This window comes from Papio anubis, chromosome 14 (assembly GCF_008728515.1).
Source record: "Papio anubis isolate 15944 chromosome 14, Panubis1.0, whole genome shotgun sequence".
Taxonomy (NCBI): Eukaryota; Metazoa; Chordata; class Mammalia; order Primates; family Cercopithecidae; genus Papio; species Papio anubis.
In genome coordinates this window covers 23672274-23693527 of record NC_044989.1, presented here as the reverse complement: position 1 = coordinate 23693527, position 21254 = coordinate 23672274, and the positions used below count along the sequence as shown (strand labels likewise).

General features: G+C 42.8%; 1 protein-coding gene and 1 non-coding gene across 3 annotated transcripts; one reads left to right on the top strand and one right to left on the bottom strand.

The window, feature by feature from the left end:
- The first annotated feature begins 914 nt into the window (after positions 1-914).
- WDCP (WD repeat and coiled coil containing) lies at positions 915-19940 on the top strand. 2 transcript variants are annotated; one of them, XM_003908332.4, is made up of 4 exons: positions 923-1716; positions 8995-10830; positions 15998-16115; positions 18121-19940. In XM_003908332.4, the coding sequence occupies exons 2-4, from the start codon at positions 9013-9015 to the stop codon at positions 18348-18350; spliced, it is 2166 nt and encodes a 721-aa protein (XP_003908381.2). In that variant the 5' UTR covers positions 923-1716; positions 8995-9012; the 3' UTR covers positions 18351-19940. The 2 variants fall into 2 exon arrangements, with proteins under 2 accessions (XP_021780325.1, XP_003908381.2); XM_021924633.2 differs by lacking the exon at positions 15998-16115 and having other exon boundaries at positions 915-1716.
- LOC116270378 lies at positions 3078-3181 on the bottom strand. Its single transcript, XR_004178423.1, has one exon. It is a non-coding gene; the product is annotated as a U6 spliceosomal RNA (small nuclear RNA).
- Positions 19941-21254: the final 1314 nt, after the last annotated feature.

The following is a 21254-nucleotide window of genomic DNA, read 5'->3' as shown; positions in this document are numbered from 1 at the left end:
TACCCTTAAACCCCTGTTCGCCATCTCATGTAGTTTTGCTCGACGCACATTTATTGGGTACTCAATTTTCAAGGCAAAGAAATGCGCCCTGGGGATACCAATTGAATTAAGACAGAATGCCTGTTTTCCAGGTACTAAATCTGAGAGAGATGGGGACACACAGTTACCGCATGGAGTGATTAGTGCTGTGGAATGAATGAATGAATATGTAAATGAATTCTACTTTGAGTTCCTCCTCCACCTAAAAAGACAATCAGGAATCTAGAAAAATATTTTTTGGAGGAGGTAATATTTGTTTGAAGGGTAATTGGGACTTTTAAAACTTTTTTTTCTGCTCGTTATTACCTGCATTGTTCCAAAAATTGATGTGAGGCCGGGCATATCAATGTTTGGAACAATGGCTCACACCTGTAATCTCAACACTGTGGGAGACCGAGGCAGGAGGATTGCTTGAGCCCAGGAGTTCAAGACTAGCCTGGGTAACATAGCAAGATCCCGTCCCTCTCTCTCTCTCTCTCTTTTTTTTGAGACAGAATCTTCACTCTGTCGCCAGGCTGGAGTGCAGTGGCACAATCTCGGCTCACTGCAACCTCCGCCTCCCGGGTTCAAGCGATTCTCGTGCCTCAGCCTCCCAAGTAGCTGGGATTACAGGCGTGAGCTACCAGCGTCCGGCTAATTTTTAAATTTTTAGTAGAGACCGGGTTTCACCATGTTGGCCAGGCTGGTCTTGAACTGCGGATCTCAGGTTATCCGCCCGCCTCGCCTCCCAAAGTGCTGGGATTACAGGCACGCCATCTTTATTTTTAACAAAAGAAAAGAAAAAGAAAAACATAAAAACTGATGTGAAGGTATGATTCTGCTAAGTGGCACTGGAAGATAGGCATGGGGAGAAAAGCCTGGCAAACGGGCCCAGAATGAGCCCCAAGGGTGTTCTTCCTCCATTTCCCCATCCCCACTCTCCCGGATGCTTAGCTCCCAGATGAGGTTGTCTGCATCCCTGAAGGTGGACTGGCTGTGTTGTTCAAGAAAGATGATGGTCAACTGTACTGTGAAGGTCAGGACCTGGAATTCCTCATGTGCTGCTCCGAGATGTGGCCCAGTCTTCCAAGCGTGTGGCTGGTCTAAAGAAGCCTAAGGGATGCACTAACTCCACAGGCTGTGGCCAGAGCAGGCACACTTAGGCTGGGTGTAGAACAGGGATTTGTAGCCGGGACAGGCCCATGAAGCGACTTTAGATGAATGCACAATATTTTGTGTACAGATAAGAACATTTTCCTGGACAGATTTTATCAGATTTTAAAGGTTAAGAAGCCGTGTTGATCCTAGGGCTCCTGGACTCCTTAGACAAGAGAACCGAGGAGAAGTGGGGAAAGAGCTCAAGCGCTTAACGGAGGGAAAATGTGGCGGGCTTGCGGTCGGTGGTTTCATGGGGACTACAACTCCCAGCGATCCATGCGGTAGAGCCAGAGCTTATTGGCCAGTGGGATGAACCCTCTCCTAATGTGCACATTCAAAAACCAATAGACGGGGCCATCTAGGAGATTGCCTATCCCATCAGAGCACCACTCACCTATCAGAGGCCAGATGTCACCGCCCACCTATCAGAGGACTGAGGGCCGGTGCTTCCGGTGACTGACCAGAGCTTCTTATCTGCGGCGGCGTGAGGTTGGGCGTCCCCAGGGACACTGGTGTTTTTGTGAGGCAGTGAGAGCTCAGGTATTTTGTCTCCACTGCTGCCGGGCCTGGCGGGTGTGGGGAGGCTGTAGGGGGTCGGGAGGGAAGTGGACCGGCTCTTGGGGGATGGGGGGCCGGAGGGAGGAGATTCAGGCGTGCAGAGAGGATGAGAAGAATGCGGCGGGCCGCGTGTGCGGGGTCGCGGGATGAGGACCGAGCTGGGGGTGGATGAAACGAGGGAATATGACTGTGACTAGTGAATAACACTCCTGGGAATATGTCCCAAGGAAGTCATCCAAAGTCAGGAAGTGCTTTAAGCCTTAAGACCTCGGTCCCAGCGTTATTTATAGCGGGATAAAGTTGGGTACAGCTAGGAGCAGTTCAGTACATTATGTCACTTCACTGAGTGTATGTGAAGTGGCCTCTAAAACTAATTTATAAAACTTTTAAATAACATAGGGAAATGCTAATATATAATGTTAAGTGAAAAAACCGTGATACAAAGTTGCACAATATGACTGAAAAAGTTTGACAGCCAAACTATGCATAGAAGAGTCTAGAGGGATGTAGTAATTTTTTTTGGATGAATGTTTTTTCGTTAACTCTTCTTAATTTTTTCCTGTGTATGATTTTTGTTTTCAAATAAGTGTAAAGGACTTGAAATCATTTTATAGTGGAAATACAATAAACTTGGAAAACAAGTGGGGGGAGGGATATACTTTTGTTTAAACCTGCTGGAAATGCCAGTTCACCTGAATCCCTTGATTCTCATCATGAGTTGTCTTTAAAGAAGATGAAAAACACAATTAAATGGTTATATACTGAGCACCGGCTCATGGTTTTCTGACCACCTCTCCGGAGACCTGAACTAATACAGTGGTCTTTTCCCTCCTAAAACACCCAGGGTTCTTGATTTCATGTTCTCCAGAAAACTTACACTCTGGAGATTGTGAAACAATAGGTACACAGTTAGTTTCAGGCAAAATCAGTAGCGTTGGGGAATGCGTGAAGGTCATTTAAACCTTGGTCCTCCTGACCCTCTGATCTTTAACAGTGAGGTTCTCCACCACCTTGACTTTTAATTATTAACCCTGAGTCAGTGATTTCCAGATCCTTACCTCTGACTGCCTAAGGTACACTGGTACCATGTAGACATCTTACATGAAGCACATGTTAATTTCAATTGGTCACATACTACACACGTTCCTCCCCTACTGCCCCCGCCCACTCCCCCCCCCAGCAGGGTTTCACTCTGTCACCCAGGCTGGAGTGCAGTGGTGTGATCATAGCTTACTGCCTTGAACTCCTGAGCTCAAATCCTCTCAGCCTCCAGAATAACTAGGACTGCAGGTGTGTGACGCTGCACCTAGCTAATTTTTATTTTTATTCTTTTTTTCTTTTTCTTTTTTATGGAACACTTCACAAATTTGCAAGTCATCCCTGTGCAGGGGCCATGCTACTCTCTGTATCATTTCAATTTTAGTATATGTGCTGCCAAAGTGAGCACCCACCTCATTTTAAAAAATTTTTCTGTAGAATTGGAGTCTCCCTGTGTTGCCTAGGCTGGTCTTGAAATCCTGGCATCAAGTGATACTCCTACCTCAGCCTCCCAAAGTGCTGGAATTACAAGTGTTAGCCACTGTGCCTGTCCTGCCCTGCCCTTCGTTTCTCTTTCTTTGTTTCTTTTTTTCTTTTTTTTTTTTGAGATGGAGTCTTGCTCTGTCACCCAGGCTGGAGTGCAGTGGTGCGATCTTGGCTCACTGCAACCTCCGTCTCCTAGGTTCAAGAGATTCTCCTGCTGCAGCCTCCCAAGTAGCTGGAACTACAGGCACGTACCACCACGCCCAGCTAATACTGTATTTTTAGTAGAGACAGGGTTTCACCATGTTGGCAAGGCTGGTCTCAAACTCCTGACCTCAGGTGATCTGCCTGCCTCAGCCTCCCAAAGTGCTGAGATTACAAGCATGAGGCATCGCACCCAGCCTGCCCTGCCTTCCTTGCCTTTGAAACATGCTCTGGTTAATGGTTCAGCAGTTTCTCAAGCTAAAAATCTGGGTGTTATCCTTAATTCTGTTTTCTTCCTCACTACTTATATTCTATCTGATATCACTGTCTGTTCCATCTGCCTTAGAAGCATCTCCTGAATAATGGCCTTCTTTCTCTACTGAAATAGTTGCAAACTTGCTTCACTTTCACTTTGTGGCATTCAAATTACTTGTCAACTTTCTTCCTTCTCAGGTCCATTCTGCATATTGTCACTCGAATATATGCTGGTTCCCCCAAGATTCCAAATTCCCCAGTATGCCCTTTATGATCAGAGAATAAACTTAGAAAGATATATCAATATCTGATAATATAAGACTTTAAATGCCTTGTTAAGACATTTCGAGGCTTTTTTATATGTACTGTAAATGTGGGGATTCATCAAGGGTGTTTATGCAGAAGAGCAAAATGATCACAGCTGTGCTTTTTTTTTTTTTTTTTTTTTTTTAAAGATAATTCTACCCAACAACACATAGTATGCAGGCTCATTTGGAAAGTAGAGACTGGTATCAAGGAAACCTCTCCTTGTTTTACCCTAATAAAAATGGAGAAGTCAGAACCTGGGCTAACACAGGAGTAGAAAGGAATGGAGCAGATTTTTGTAATTATTGCATTTTTGAGAAAAATGTGCCACATTTCTTCTTATTACTGAAGATGACAATATTAAAATTCATTCTTCTAAAAACCTCAGTAAACTGGCCTCTACAGTGGCTCACGCCTGTAATCCTAGCACTTTGGGAGGCCAAGGCAGGAGGATCACTTGAGGTCAGGAGTTTCAGCCTGGCCAACATGGTGAAACCCCGTCTCTACTAAAAATATAAAAATTAGCTGGGCGTGGTGTTGGACGCCTTTCCCAGTTCCTTGGGAGGCTGAGGCACAAGAGTCACTTGAACCCAGGAAGTAGAAGTTGCAGTGAGCCTAGATCATGCCACTGCACTACAGCCTGGGTGACGGAGCAAGACTCCATGCCCCTACCCCCCAAAAAAATAACCTCAGTAAACTTATTCCCATGTTTGTTTTTCTCTTATTCCCAAATCCTTGTCTTGTGCTACCCTGGCCACACACACCCTCATTGACATTAGACTGAACTTGGTATCCTAAAATATATAAATTGACTTGGATGTAATTGGCCCATTAGGAATTTTCTCTGCCCATGAAAGTGTATCATGCATTATTTATCAATAAAAGTATTTTTAAGTACATAAGTAGATATTAGGGGGAAAACATTTATTATCTTTCATAAGACCAGTGGGATAGAGATCACAGTGTTCTTCGTTAGTAATGACAGGACTTTTTTCTCCATTTAGCAAGCTGCTGCAGAACCACTTAATCTGACATTATATATAAAAGCATAATAGACCTTTTTTAAAAAAAAAAAAGTAAAAGATCCTAAGAGCAAGGACAAAGCTAGCAAGGAGATATGAGAAATAATTTACAGATAAGCAAATCACCAGCTTGGTAGAGAATACATTTCTTTGGATTTAGAGTCTGAAGACAACTTCTCAAGTTCTGCCTTTGACACTTAGTAAAACAAGGCTGAAAAATGTCATTTAGATTCAGTGACAGGGAAGCACTGGTGGCCTGGTGAGAGGTGTTTTGGAGAAGAGATTGGAATGGAATTCATTTTAAGTATATTAGAAGAGAATGAGTGGTGAAAAAAATGAGTACTGTCAGTTTACACAGTTCTTTGATAACTAATAAGGTTAAACATCACTTTATATATGTTTGTAGATTGTTGTGGGATTTTTTGTTTTGTTTTAAGTAGGGACAGTATCTTGCTGTGTTGTCCAGGCTGGTCTCTCATCTCGAACTCCAGGGCTCAAGTGATCCTTCTGCCTTGGCCTCCTAAAGTGTTGGGATTACAGGCATGAGCCACTGTGCCTGGCCAATAGTCATTTTGTTTAGTTTTGTTTTGAGTCCCACTCTGTCGCCCAGGCTACAGTGCAGTGGTGCCATCTTGGCTTACTGTAACATCCGCCTCCCGGGTTCAAGGAATTCTCATGTCTCAGCCTCCCAAGTAGCTGGGATTACAAGAGTGTGCCATCACTCCTGGCTAATTTTTTGTATTTTTAGTAGAAACGAGGTTTCGCCATGTTGGCTAGGCTGGTCTCAAACTCCTCACCTCAGGTTATCCACCTGCCTTTGCCTCCCAAAGTGCTGGGATTAAAGACATGAGCTACCTGGCCCAGTAATTTTTTTTTTTTTTTTTTTTTGAGATGGAGTCTCGCTCTGTCGCCCAGGCTGGGGTGCAGTGGCCGGATCTCAGCTCACTGCAAGCTCTGCCTCCTGGGTTTACACCATTCTCCTGCCTCAGCCTCCCGAGTAGCTGGGACTACAGGTGCCTGCCACCTCGCCTGGCTAGTTTTTTGTGTTTTTTTAGTAGAGACGGAGTTTCACTGTGTTAGCCAGGATGGTCTCGATCTCCTGACCTCGTGATCCGCCCGTCTCGGCCTCCCAAAGTGCTGGGATTACAGGCTTGAGCCACTGCGCCCGGCCCAGTAATTTTTTTAATACTAAAATTTTTTTTTTTTTTTTTGAGACAGAGTTTCACTCTTGTTGCCCAGGCTGGAGTGCCATGGCACGATCTCGGCTCACTGCAACCTCTGCCTCCCGGGTTCAAGTGATTCTCCTGTCTCAGCCTCCCAAGTAGCTTGGATTACAGGCATGCACTACCATGCCCAGCTAGTTTTTTTTTTTCTTTTTGAGACAGAGTCTCACTCTGTCACCCAGGCTGGAGTGCAGTGCCTCCATCTCCACTCACTGCAAGCTCCGCCTCCCAGGTTCACGCCATTCTCCTGCCTCAGCCTCCCTAGTAGCTGGGACTACAGGTGCCTACCACCATGCCCGGCTAATTTTTTTATTTTTAGTAGAGATAGGGTTTCACCATAATAGCCAGGATGGTCTCGATCTCCTGACCTTGTGATCTGCCCACCTCGGCCTCCCAAAGTGCTGGGATTACAGGCATGAGCCACCGCACCAGGCCAATTTTTTGTATTTATAGTAGAGATGGGGTTTCTCCATGTTGATCAGATTGGTCTTGATCTCCTGACCTCAGGTGATCTGCCCTCCTCAGGCTCCCAAAGTGCTGGGATTACAGGTGTGAGCCCCCATGCCCAACCTTTATACTAAAATTAGTCTTTCTCAGTCTGTGTTTATTATTGCAACATTTTATTCTTATATCCATTATTATGTATTTATGTATCCACTGATTGATAGGATTTCAAAATATAATTTAATATGCCTTATTCTGTCCACTGACTATATGTATCTTTTTTTTTTTTTTTTTTTTTGAGACAGAGTTTCACTTTTGTTGCCCAGGCTGGAGTGCAATGGTGCGATCTCAGCTCACTGCAGCCTCCCGCCTCCCGGGTTCAAGCAATTCTCCAGCCTCAGCCTCCCGAGTAGCTGGGATTACAGGCACCTGCCACCGAGCCCAACTAATTTTTGTATTTTTAATAGAGATGGAATTTCACAATGTTGGCCAGGCTGGTCTTGAGCTCCAGACCTCGGGTGATCTGCCCGCCTCGGCCTCCCAAAGTGCTGGGACTACAGGCATGAACCACCATGCGTGGCCACCCCATTTTTTGTTTAAAAGAAAAGCCATAACATGTAAAATCCTATATATCTTTGTGTCTTTCTTTAACATTTTCAGAGGCTTCACACCAAATTGTTAATGATGCTTTTATCAAGGCCTTGAAATGGGGGAGAGGAGGGGCTAAAGAGGGGCCAGCGCAGAGTAGGAGGGAACAGTTTTTAAATTTTTTTTTGGAGATAGAGTTTTGCTCCTGTCACCCAGGCTGAAGTGCAATGGGGCAATCTTGGCTCACTGCATGCAGCCTCCACCTGCTGGGTTCAAGTGATTCTCCTGCCTCAGCCTCACGAGTAGCTGGGATAACAGGTATGCACCACCACGCCCAGCCAATTTTTGTATTACTATTAGAGACAGGGTTACACCATGTTGGCCAGGCTGGTCTCAAACTCCTGACCTCAGGTGATCCACCCGCCTCGGCCTCCCAAAGTGCTGGGATTACAGGCGTGAGCCACCGTGCCTAGCCTAAGCATGTACTTCTCTCTTTTCTCTTTTCTTTTTTTCTTTTTTTTGAGGTGGAGTTTCTCTGATGTTGCCCAGGCTGGAGTGCAATGGCACGATCTCAGCTCCCTGCAGCCTCTGCCTCCCATGTTCAAACGATTCTCCTGCCTCAGCCTCCTGAGTAGCTGGGAGTACAGGCACGCGCCACCACACCTGGCTAATTTTGTATTTTTAGTAGAGACGGGGGTTTCTGCATGTTGGTCAGGCTGGTCTCAAACTCCCAACCTCAGGTGATCCTCCTGCCTCGGCTTCCCAAAGTGCTGGGATTGTAGGCGTGAGCTGCCACTCCCAGCCCTAAGCATGTATTTCTTTAGTGATTCAGATGCCTGGGGGAAAAACATTCAGGGTGAAAAAATGAGGATAATACTTGCCTAACCTACTTTACATTATTGTAAAGGATTGTTGTAAGATAAAATGCAATAGGGAATGTGAAAATGTTCTGAAAATTATTAAGTGCTGTTGAATGTGATAAAGTAGAAACAGTGATTTTTGAGTGTCATTTCAGTAGAGAGATAAAAGCCACTTTGGAAGGATTTGAAATAAGTGCTAATAAAGTCAGAGATGTGCATATCAGTTATTCATTGATTTGGCAGTAAAAGGATGAATAGAATTAGATGATGGAGGAGACTTTTCTCAAATTTTTAATTGGAAAGTTTTCTAACTTAAAAGTTGAAAGTAGCATAAATACTAACATAGCCTCAATCTAGACTCAACAATTATTAACATTTTGCTGTATTTGTTTTCTTTCTGTATGTCTATAGAAAATTTGGGGTTTTTTTTGTCAAACCATTTGAAAGCACATTGTAGGCATCATGACATTTTACCCCAAGTACTTCAACATGTGTATTTTAATAAGGACCTTGTCTTGCATAACCACAATACCATGTTCAGACTTAAGAAAATTAATAACTCTACAATATTTTCTGATATCCATTTCATACTCAGATTTCCCCAGTTCTAAAAGTCTTCATTAGGTAGAAGATTTTATTTCTTCAAGATCCAAAGTATATACATTGCATTCACCTGTTACAGCTCAGTAGTCTCTTAATTTACAATACTCCCCCGTCCTTTTGTCTCTCCACATTATTAACCTGAGAAGGGGCTAAGCCAGTTGTCTTACAAAATGTCCTGCATTCTAGATTTGTCTAGATTTCTCGTGGTGTAACTTTCCTTCTTAATCATTTCAGGTAACCTTTATCAAAAGGATGGAGCTGGGAAAAGGAAAACTACTCAGGACTGGACTGAACGCATTGCATCAAGCAGTGCACCTGATCCATGGCCTTGCCTGGACTGATGGGAATCAAGTTGTCCTAACTAATTTACAGCTTCACAATGGAGAGGTCAAGTTTGGGGACTCCAAAGTCATTGGACAATTTGAATGTGTCTGTGGGTTGTCCTGGGCCCCACCCGTTGCAGATGACACACCTGTTCTACTCGCGGTCCAGCAGGAGAAGCGTGTCACTGTGTGGCAGCTGTGTCCCAGCCCTACGGAGTCAAGCAGATGGCTGACGTCTCAGACTTGTGAGATTAGAGGATCACTACCTATCCTTCCCCAGGGCTGTGTGTGGCACCCAAAATGTGCTATTCTGACTGTGTTGACTGCTCAGGATGTCTCCATTTTCCCTAATGTGCACTCTGACAATTCCCAGGTAAAGGCAGATATCAACACCCAGGACCGCATTCACTGTGCATGTTGGACCCAGGATGGCCTGAGGCTGGTGGTGGCAGTAGGCAGCAGCCTGCATTCTTATATTTGGGACAGTGCTCAGAAGACTCTTCACAGGTGCTCCTCCTGCCTGGTGTTTGATGTGGACAGCCACGTCTGCTCCATCACGGCAACTGTGGACTCACAGGTTGCTATAGCCACTGAGCTTCCACTGGATAAGATCTGTGGCTTAAATGCATCTGAAACCTTTAATGTCCCACCCAACAGTAAAGACACGACTCTGTATGCTTTACCAGTTATCGGTGAAGTACCCTCTATTGATAAAGAGGCAACTCATTCTGAAACAGATTCTGAAGTATCAGTTTCTTCTTCCTATTTAGAACCTCTGGATCTAACTCACATACATTTCAGTCAACATAAGTCTGAGGGTAATTCTCTTATTTGTCTAAGAAAAAAGGACTACTTGACAGGAACTGGCCAAGATTCTTCACATTTGGTTCTTGTGACTTTTAAGAAAGCAGTTACCATGACAAGAAAAGTCACTATTCCAGGCATTCTGGTTCCTGATCTGATAGCATTTAATCTTAAAGCACATGTAGTGGCAGTGGCTTCCAACACTTGTAATATAATTTTGATCTACTCTCTTATTCCATCTTCAGTCCCAAACATCCAGCAAATTCGATTAGAGAACACTGAAAGACCAAAAGGGATATGTTTCTTGACAGACAAACTATTACTAATTTTGGTAGGAAAACAAAAACTCACTGATACAACGTTTCTTCCTTCTTCAAAGTCTGATCAGTATGCGATTAGCTTGATTGTTAGAGAAGTAATGTTGGAAGAAGAACCTTCAATAACATCAAGTGAAAGCCATACTACCTACTCTACTTTCAGTGCTCCATTAAATAAAGCAAATAGAAAAAAGTTAATTGAAAGTCTTTCCCCAGATTTTTGTCACCAAAACAAAGGGCTGTTGCTGACAGCTAATACCAGTAGTCAGACTGGAAGGCCTGGAAGAACACTTATTAAAGAAATCCAGAGTCCTCTGTCTAGTATCTGTGATGACTCCATAGCCCTAGATGCTGAGCCTGTTACCCAGCCAGCATCGCTGCCCAGACACAGCAGCACACCAGACCACACCAGCACACTGGAGCCTCCTCATTTGCCTCAAAGAAAGAGCTTACAAAGTGAAAAGGAAACTTACAAGCTGTCTAAGGAAGTGGAAATTTTATCTAGGAACCTGGTTGAAATGCAGCGTTGTCTTTCTGAACTCACAAACTGTCTGCATAATGGGAGGAAATCCTCTTCAGTGTATCCACTCTCTCAAGATCTTCCTTACGTTCACATCATTTACCAGGTAAATTCTCCTTTGAGTAACTACCACTATACATAAAGCTCCTGTAGCCGGTGAGTACTGCAAGAAACATATTGATGAGGAAGATGGTGCTCTAACTGAACTTCACTAAGCTGGGCATGTTGTTACAGGCAAGTTGGTACACCTTTGCAGGTTGGTTGGTTTTTAGCCTGCCAACCAGATAGGCACACATATCAGTCTACATCATGATTTTACCAGGTACATGATGTGGAAAAATAAATGTCTGCAATAATTCTTTATATTTAGAAAAAAAATTAATCATGTTAATTCATTGTGACAACCTTTTCCTTATATAATAGAGATATTTCTCCACTTATAAAAAAGGTTATGTTGCCGGGCGCCATGATTCACGCCTGTAATCCCAGCACTTTGGGAAGCTGAGGCAAGTGGATCACCTGAGGTCAGGAGTTCGAGACCAGCCTGACCAACGTGGTGAAACCCTGTCTCTAAAAAATATATAAAAAGTAGCCGGGCATGATGATGGACGCCTGTAATCCCAGCTACTTGGGAGGCTGAGGCAGGAGAATCACTTGAGCCCGGGAGGGAGAGGTTTCAGTGAGCCGAGACTGCGCCACTGCACTCCATCCTGGGCAACAGAGACTCCATCTCAAAAAAAAAAAAAGGAAAAGGTTATGTTCATTTAAAATGTTTTGATGCGGCCGGGCGCGGTGGCTCAAGCCTGTAATCCCAGCACTTTGGGAGGCCGAGACGGGCGGATCACGAGGTCAGGAGATCGAGACCATCCTGGCTAACAAGGTGAAACCCCGTCTCTACTAAAAAATACAAAAAACTAGCCGGGCGAAGCGGCGGGCGCCTGTGGTCCCAGCTACTCGGGAGGCTGAGGCAGGAGAATGGCGTGAACCCGGGAGGCGGAGCTTGCAGTGAGCTGAGATCCGGCCACCGCACTCCAGCCTGGGCGACAGAGCCAGACTCAGTCTGAAAAAAAAAAAAAATAAAATAAAATAAAATGTTTTGATGCATTTCTTTATGCATGCATATCCAAACATTATACAAATGGGATCATATTATACATGTTTTTATCATGGACACTTTCCTGCTTTATAAAGTATGGCCTTGCCCCATCTTCCCCTTAATCTACTGTAACCAGCAGCTTAACATGGATCCTTTCGTGACTTTCTTCATGCTTATATGATCTAACACAGGTCTTTGTGTACATAGATGTATAGGTATGTGGGAGTGGTTTGTCATTGTTTTTACAAAAATGGGGTGATATGCACTCTTCACTTCTTACTGAGAGTATGCTCTTTATTTAGCCATTCCCTTGTCGATTGACATTCACTTTGTTTTTAGTTTTTAGCTACTCCAAATAATGCTACAGTAGTACTCTTATATGTATCCATTCGTGTTAGTACCTTTATTTCTGTTGGATTTGTTCCCAGAAGTAGAAATGCAAATTTGAAGAGTATATGTGTTTCTACTTTTAATAGAATTGCCAGATTGCCTGTCAAAGATTTTTACTTAACAATGCATCATCACACGCCTACCAGCTATGTATAAGGCTGTCCTTTTCCTCATATGTCACCAATCTGATCAGTGATCCCCCTGCTTCAGCCTCCTGAGCAGCTGAGACCACAGGCACATGCCACCACAGTTGGCTAATTTTTTTTTTTTTTTTTTTTTTTTTTAAGCAGAGACAGGATCTTGCTATGTTGTCTAGGTTGATCGTGACCTCCTGGGCTCAAGTGATCGTCTTGCCTCAGCCTCCAAAAGTGCTGGGATTACAGGTGTGTGCCACTGCATGTGGCCCCAACCCTACGTTTTTTTGAAGAGGATTTTTGCCACATTAACTACATGAAGTTTTCAGTAATAGAGTTTTACTTTTTTTTTAATTAAAAAACTTTTTTTTACTTTTTTTTTTTTTTTGAACTATAGAGACAAGGTCTTGCTATGTTGCCCAGGCTGGTTTGGAAGCCCTGGGCTCAAGCAGTCCTCCTGCCTCAGCCTCCCAAAGCGCTGGGATTATAGGTGTGAGCCACTGCACCCAGCATAGTTTTGATTTTTTAAAAAATTATTTTATTTATAAATGTGATAACTGGTTTGGATTTCTTTCCTACTATGACTTTTTAAAGAATTTTTTTTCTTCTATCTTTTTTTAATAGGTAATTCATTTATTTGGTTTAAAAAGCAAAACTATTTTAATAAAAACTGTATACTAAGAACTCTTACTCCTACCCCATGTTTCTTCAGCCTGTTCTCCTTTCCTCCTTTAGGTAACCATTTTTATTTTTATTTCTTTATGCGGATACTAGGAGACTTTAGTTATGTTTTTTTTTTTTTTTTTTTTTTTTTGAGGCAGAGTCTCGCTCTGTCTGTCACCCAGGCTGGAGTGCAGTGGCGCAATCTCGGATCACTGTAAGCTCCGCCTCTCAGGCTCATGCCATTCTCCTGCCTCAGCCTCCCAAGTAGCTGGGACTACAGGTGCCTGCCACCACGCCCCGCTAATTTTTTGTATTTTTAGTAGAGATGGGGTTTCACCGTGTTAGCCAGGATGGTCTCGATCTCCTGACCTCGTGATCCGCCCGTCCCGGCCTCCCAAAGTGCTGGGATTACAGGCTTGAGCCACCGCGCCCGGCCTAATTATGTATTTTTATTTCCCCTTTTGTTACACAAAAGGGAAGGTGATATATACACCTTTTCATTTTCCATTTAATAGTATGTCCTAAAGAGCTCTTCATATCAGCACACAGAGCTCTTTTTTCATCTTTTTTTCCACAGCTGCATAGTATTTTTTTTTCCTAATTACAAAAGTAATATATACTTGTTGAAGAAAAAAATTTAACCATTACAGAAAGTAAAAATTTTCCATAATCCAACCTTTAGAGAAAATCACAGATATAGTTAGATATTTTATTAGATGTTAGATGTAAATATTTCCATATTTTTTCTGTATCTAATAAAAAAACTTTAAATTTATTTTAAAAATATATTATTTTAAAATTTTTCTTTAAATAGGCTATGTTACTTGCAAACAATAATATATCTTTCATTTTTAAAACATTTATAAATGTAAAATTTTATATTTTTAAAAACTAAGGTTAAAACAACCATGTTTGGTCAGGCACAGTGGCTTCAACCTGTAACCCCAGAACTTTGGGAGGCCAAGATGGGTAGATCACTTGAGTCCAGGAGTTCGAGACCAGCCTGGGCAACATGGCAAAACCCCGTCTCTTCCAAAAAATAAAAAAATTAGCCAGCCATGATGGCACCCACCCATATTCCCAGTTGCTTGGGAGGCTGAGGTGTGAGGATCACCTAAGCTGAGGAGGTTGAGGCTGCAGTGAGCTGTAATCATGCCACTGCACTCCAGCCTGGGAAACAGAGCAAGGTTATGTCTCAAAAAAAAAAAAAAAAAAGTTTTCTTGCCCTTTCAATTCCTCAGTTTTTTAGTTTATAATGATGTAATCCAACTAAGCTGTTGTCAGTAGTTATCTCTGGAGGATAGAATTGTGGGGACTTTACTGTCTGCATTATATTTTTCTGTTATACTTTTATTTTATTTTATTTATTTTTAGATACAGCCTCCCTTTGTCACCCAGGCTGGAGTGCAATGGCGCGATCTTGGCTCACTGCAACATCCGCCTCCTGGGTTCAAGTGATTCTCGTGCCTCAGCCACCCAGGTAGCTGGGATTACAGGTGTGCACATCTATGCCCAGCTAATTTTTGTATTTATAGTAGAGACGAGGTTTCACCATGTTGGCCAGGCTGGTCTCAAACTCCTGACCTCAAATGATCCACCAGCTTTGGCCTCCCAAAGTGCTGGGATTAGGCATGAGCCACCACACCTGGCCCTATTATACTTTTAAAAAATTGATCATGTCTTCCTTTTGTAATGAGAAAAATAAAAGTTAAAAAAACAAAATAATCAAAAGCAAGAAATAGTTTCCCCTGTAATTTCAGAAGTTACATTTCATAAGAGGTGAAATAAACGATTTGTTGTTTTTGACTTTTACAGTTTATTCCTATGACTTCATTTAAAAATATTAGTGGGGTGCAGCACACCAACATGGCATAGGTATACATATGTAACAAACCTGCACGTTGTGCACATGTACCCTAGAACTTAAAGTATAATAATAATAATTTTAAAAAAAATTAGTGGACATATTTTTTGAGTGGTTCATCCTACCACAATGACGTATAATTTATTTTCTTTTTACAAGATGGGGTCTTGCCATGTTGCCCAGGCTGCTCTCCAACACCTGGGCTCAAGCAATCCATATACTTTGGTCTCCCAAAGTGCTTAACAACAAAATAAATTAGACATATAACTTATACAACTGTCCTTTATATTTATTTATTTATTTGTTTATTTATTTATTTATTATTTATTTATTGAGATGGAGTCTGTCTCTGTCACCCAGCCTGGAGTACAGTGGCGCCTTCTCAGCTCACTGCAACCTCTGCCTCCTGGGTTCTGGTGAGTCTCCTACCTCAGCCTCCTGAGTAGCTGGGACTACAAGCGTGTGTCACCACGCCTGGCTAACTTTTTATTTTTTGTAAAGACATGGTTTTGCCATGTTGCCCTGACTGGTCTTGAACTTCTGGGCTCAAATCATCTGTCCATCTTAGCCTCCCAAACTTTTGGGACTAAGGGGTGAGCCACTGTGTCCAGCCAATGTTTAATGACTTTACAATTTACAAATCATTTATTTTTATTAGTGCTTTTTCTAAGCTGTGTGAATTTTGACCACAGTTTGTTTATTTTATGTAAATCCTCTGCTACTCTACCACTTAGGACACTCAGCATTTTTTTTCCTAGTAAACCATGAAGTGTCTAAGCTATATCTGAAACAGCCAAGCAGCTGTTCTCACCGTCAGATTGTGTCTCTCAGGCTGCTGTCCATCATCCTTTTAGTGTTATTAGTTGTATTCTAGGAGAGCCAGTTCCTAATGATGAAGAACCCTGAGGAAAGAGTAGAACAAAAGGAAAAATAAATTAAGGCTATTTTGTTTGGATTTTTTAGTTGTATTAAATAATGTAGCAAAGAGCTCCTTAAACCTGAAGTCCAGTTGATTAGTGGTAATAGATAAGTTTTTTTTGAAAAGTATTTACACATTCCTTTCTCAAGAAATGTTAACTCCATTACTTCTGCAATCAGTTTAACAACTTTTATTTTTTATTTGCAGAAACCTTATTATCTAGGTCCTGTTGTTGAAAAAAGAGCGGTGCTTCTCTGTGATGGTAAACTAAGGCTCAGTACAGTTCAGCAGACTTTTGGCCTTTCTCTCATTGAAATGCTGCATGGTAGGTCATGTTCAGAAATTGACCCTACCTAACATCCTTGCCTCCCCCACCATCTATTTTAACTATGCCAGTAATGAAAATGAGGGGTACCAACCATTCAGTAATTCTAGATAGTTAACAAGTAATTTATTATTATTATTATTATTATTATTGAGACAGGGTCTTCCTCTGTTGCCCAGGCCAGAGTGCCGTGGTGTGATCATAGCTCACTGCAGCCTCGAACTCCTGATCTCAAGCAATCCTCCCATCTCAGACTCCTACCTAGCGAGAACTATAGGTGTTCACCACCATGCCCAGCCAAGTTTTTTTTTTTGTTTTTTACTTTTTTTTGGAGATGGAGTCTTGCTCTGTCACCCAGGCTGGAGTGCAGTGGCGCAATCTCAGCTCACTGTGACCTCCGCCTCCCGGGTTCAAGCGGTTCTCCTGTCTTAGCCTCCTGAGTAGCTGGGACTACAGGCACACGCCGTCACACCTGGCTAATTTTTTGTATTTTAGTAGAGACGGGGTTTCACTGTGTTGCCCAGGCTGGTCTCTAACTCCTGAGCTAAGGCAATCTGCCCGCCTTGGCCTCCCAAAATGCTGGGATTATAGACGTGAGCCACCGCACCCAGCCTCAGCCAAATTAAAAAAAAAAATTTTTGTAGATAATGGGATCTCACTCTGTTGCCCAGGCTGGTCTTGAACTCCTGACCTCAAGTAATCCTCCCACTTTGGCCTCCCAAAGTGCTATGATTACAGGCATAAGCCACCACACCCAGCCTTAAGTATTATTAATTGCCTACTATATACCCAGGCCTAGTATAGGTGCCAAAACATATGGAAAATATACACCCTGTCCTTAGGGAACTTACAGCCTAGCTGGAAAAGTTAAATGTACATCTGAAAAAATTAGAAAAGAGTTACAAAGCAGTGTATAACAACTGCAAGAAAGTAACAGAAAGCCTCAATATTTATTTATATTGCACTAAAATGTAATGATCATAGCAGCAGAATATTTCTTTCTTTTTTTTTTTTTTGAGACCGAGTCTCGCTCTGTCACCTAGGCTGGAGTGCAGTGGCACGGTCTTGGCTCACTGCAACCTCTGCCTCCTGGTTTCAAGTGGTTCTCCTGCCTCAGTCTCCCGAGTAGCTGGGACTACAGGCGCGTGCCATCACGCCCTGCTAATTTTTTGTATTTTGGGTAGAGATGGGGTTTCACCATGTTAGCCAGGATGGTCTTGATCTCCTGACCTCAAGATCTGCCCACCTTGGCCTCCCAAAGTGGTGGATTCTAGGCGTAAGCCACCACACCCAGCCTACAGAATATTTCTTTGAAGAGTTGCCATTCTAACATGGAGTAAACATGGATGTTCAAAGGATACTCCTAAGTGGCAAGGGACTGAGTCATGCCAGATTCATCAGATGTGGTGCATGGTTGTTTTCTTATGCCTCATTCTTGTAACAGTAGCCACCACATTGAACATCAAGTATCATTTCATTTTTTTCCCCTTTTTCCCCTACCTGACCCTAAGTAATGCCCAGTCTTCCTAATACCCCATTCTCTGTAAAATCTGATAAGGATTGAGTTGAATATTATCAACTACTGTATTCCTTCACTCAGAAAAAAAAAATTTGTAGTCATATGTTTCTTTTTTTTTTTCTTTTTTTTCTTTTTTGAGACGGAGTCTTGCTCTGTCGCCCAGGCTGGAGTGCAGTGGCCGAATCTCAGCTCACTGCAAGCTCCGCCTCCCAGGTTTATGCCATTCTCCTGCCTCAGCCTCCCCAGTAGCTGGGACTACAGGCGCCCGCCACCTCGCCCGGCTAGTTTTTTGTATTTTTTAGTAGAGAGGGGGTTTCACCGTGTTAGCCAGGATGATCTCGATCTCCTGACCTCATGATCCGCCCGTCTCGGCCTCCCAAAACGCTGGGATTACGGGCTTGAGCCACCGCGCCTGGCCTGTAGTCATATGTTTCATCATAAGAATAATATATACTAAATTGCCTATGTATTTATTTTTATTTGCAGATTGTCACTGGATTCTTCTCACTGCTGATAATGAGGGCTTTATCCCGTTAACCTTCACAGCCACACAGGAAATAATCATAAGAGATGGCAGCCTGTCCAGGTCAGATGTCTTCAGAGACTCTTTTTCCCGCAGTCCAGATTCTGTTTCTTCTCTTAAAGTCTTTACAGGCCTTGCTGCCCCCAGTTTAGATAACACTGGCTGTTCTAACCATGTAGATGGCATGGCCTGATATCTGCAGTGTCCTTGCTGTGTAGTTCTTCAGATGAGACCATTACAAACAAGGCCTGCTTGCCACTGTGGACACTCACCAATGAGACTCGCACTGCACTCAGGCGAAGCACTTGCTGTGGTTGGCTCTCCTGGTTTCCCCCCGTTTGCCCTGGGCTGAGGCTCGCTGCTGTGTAGCAGAGCTCAGTCTTTATTAGATGGCTCCGAAAGTGGTGTTTATGTATTCATGACTGTGTGGTTTTGACTAAGGGCAGAATTCCCAGAACAAAACAATATTATGGTGCCATATGGATTGTTTTATGGTTTCTCTGAGACTTTGTGTCCCTTGTCCAAAGCTGCGTTGAAGCTGTCTTAGGCGCACTTCAAAGATACCTCGGCATTGTTATAGGTCTTTTTCCGGGCTTCAAGAGGAGGGTGAGGAGTCAGCTGGGGGGCATGTGCTCTAGCATATTAACCTCAAACCAGCAAGAATTAGCAGAGCTCAAAGGAGGACCAGAAACCCACTGGCTTCCGCTCCCAGGAACAGGAAGTGGCTCTGATGTTGCCTGGACCTCCCAGAATTTAAACCTAACACTCTTGCTTCCTTAACAAATTCTGGCTGACAAAGGTCCAGGTACTCTTAAAAACTGACCCTGGGAAAATTTTGAATGAAATTTCAAGGGAATTTGTCCCCTCTGGGCTCCACTGAGATTGTGCCGGTGCTGCTAGCACACTGTCGAGCCCAGGGAAGTCCTACTGCAGGATCCTGTGCTGTGGCCACTCATGAGTGTTCCTGAAATACCTTTTTTTTTTTTTTTTAAATCTAGTTTTGGGATCATACAAGTTTCCTGTTTTTCTCCCAGTAGTCAGCTCCCTTAGTTAACTTGTCACTTTAATTTGGTATTTTTATTTTCTCTCCTTTCAAATCTTAGAGACCAGCAGAGAATCTGGGAGAGAAAGTATTTCAGGATGTTGGAAATTTAACTGAATCTGAGGTAGTTCTAAAAAGTGCCATTTTGTTTCATTTATGGGCTAAAGTATTAGCTTAGTCAGGTAAGAGCCCTGACCCCCTTCAGATGGACACACTACTTCTGACTGCCTTCAGATGGAATCACAGATTTTAGTCAGGGCAGCATAACAAATTGATCAGTGTATGGCTAGGAGTCTGCAGATAAATTGTTTCAGCTGTAGAAGCTCCATTAGCATATACGCTTCCTTTTTCCCCCTTCCTTTAAAATCATCTGGAAAGAAACTGTTTTGTGCCCTTGGGGACTCCTGTCTGTCTGTTACAGTTTACCAAGATGGAGCTGGGTTAGGAAAGAAGTGAGGGCCCATTTTGTGGTTCAAGTGCACTAGACAGCTGCTGGGGTAATGGAAGCAGAGGCGATGTCTGTAATCAGCTGTGGGAGAGCAGTGACTGAGAACAGTCTGAGGTCTCCGCTTGCAAGTATCTGGGGTGTGATGAAATCACAATTATCTTGAAGCCTAAGAGGGGACTACAGGACTGTTAACTAAGATAATGTAGGCACCTAAAAGGGTATGTTACAGTCACCATTTCTCAGGTCAAAATACTGTGAATAAGTCTTCAATAAAATCACTAATGGTTATTGTGGCTGTTTTGGATGTTTTGGTAGTATTTTCTTTGTGATTATTGTTGCTATAGAGGAACCGGCAATAATCTTGAAGTTATATATGCATATGTTATCTGTATTCCTTCTTCGGGTGGACAGTCCAGAATATAAATGATTCTTTACAACAAATCTGATTCCATGACAACTCTCATACAAGAGATGTTTCCTTGGCCTCTGCTATTATTGCAGTCACTGGAACAATAGAAAATGATCCCGTATTTGCTGGCTTTGGAGGCAGGGAGAGAAGAGCTAAATTCCTCAAAGTATTGTTTAATGTTCTACTGAAAATATTTATCATAAAGATATTTTTACAAATCCCATTTTGCATTCAAGTTTTTCTAAATTCTGAATGGGTATTATGTGATACGTATTACATATATGTGTAACATAAGGTATAGGAAGGCTTAAATAATAACATGAGTCCGGGCGCAGTGGCTCACGACTGTAATACCAACACTTTTGGAGGCCGAGGCGGGTGGATCATGAGGTCAGGAGATTGAGACCATCCTGGGCTAACATGATGAAACCCTGTCTCTACTGAAAATACAAAAAATTAGCCAGGCGTGGTGGCAGGCCTCTGTAATCCCAGCTACTTGGGAGGCTGAGGCAGGAGAATCACGTGAACCTGGGAGGCAGAGGTTGCAGTGAGCCGAGATTGTGCCACTGCACTCCAGCTTGGGCGACAGAGCGAGAAAAAAAAAAAAAAAAAGAAAAAAAATAATATATATATATATATAAATAAAAAAATAAATAAAATGAACCACCCATGGCCTAACTGAAGAACCAGAACATGACCAGAAACCACTCAAGCTGCTGTCCCTCCTTGTTCCTATCTCCATAGCTTTGCCTCAGACATAACTATCCTGATTGTTGTAATTATCAGTTCTTCATTCCTTTTCTTTCTTTACAAAAGGAGTTTTACAACCACATATACACATTGGCTGAAACAATGTGATTTTTATTTTTGCTTGTTTTGAGCTTTATACAAATGGTATATATTATATATAGTCTTCGGTGACTTACTTTTTATTCTCTCAGCGTTGGTGCTAAGATTCATCCTTGTTGTGTGCATGTTATATTATTTTCACTGTTTTGAATTGCCACAATTTATCCATTTTCCTGCCATGGACATTTGGATTGTTCCTTGGATTTATTTTTGAAGTTTTTTTTTTTTTTTTTTTGAGACTGAGTCTGGCTCTGTCGCCTAGGCTGGAGTGCAGTGGCCGGATCTCAGCTCACTGCAAGCTCCGCCTCCCGGGTTTACGCCATTCTCCTGCCTCAGCCTCCGGAGTAGC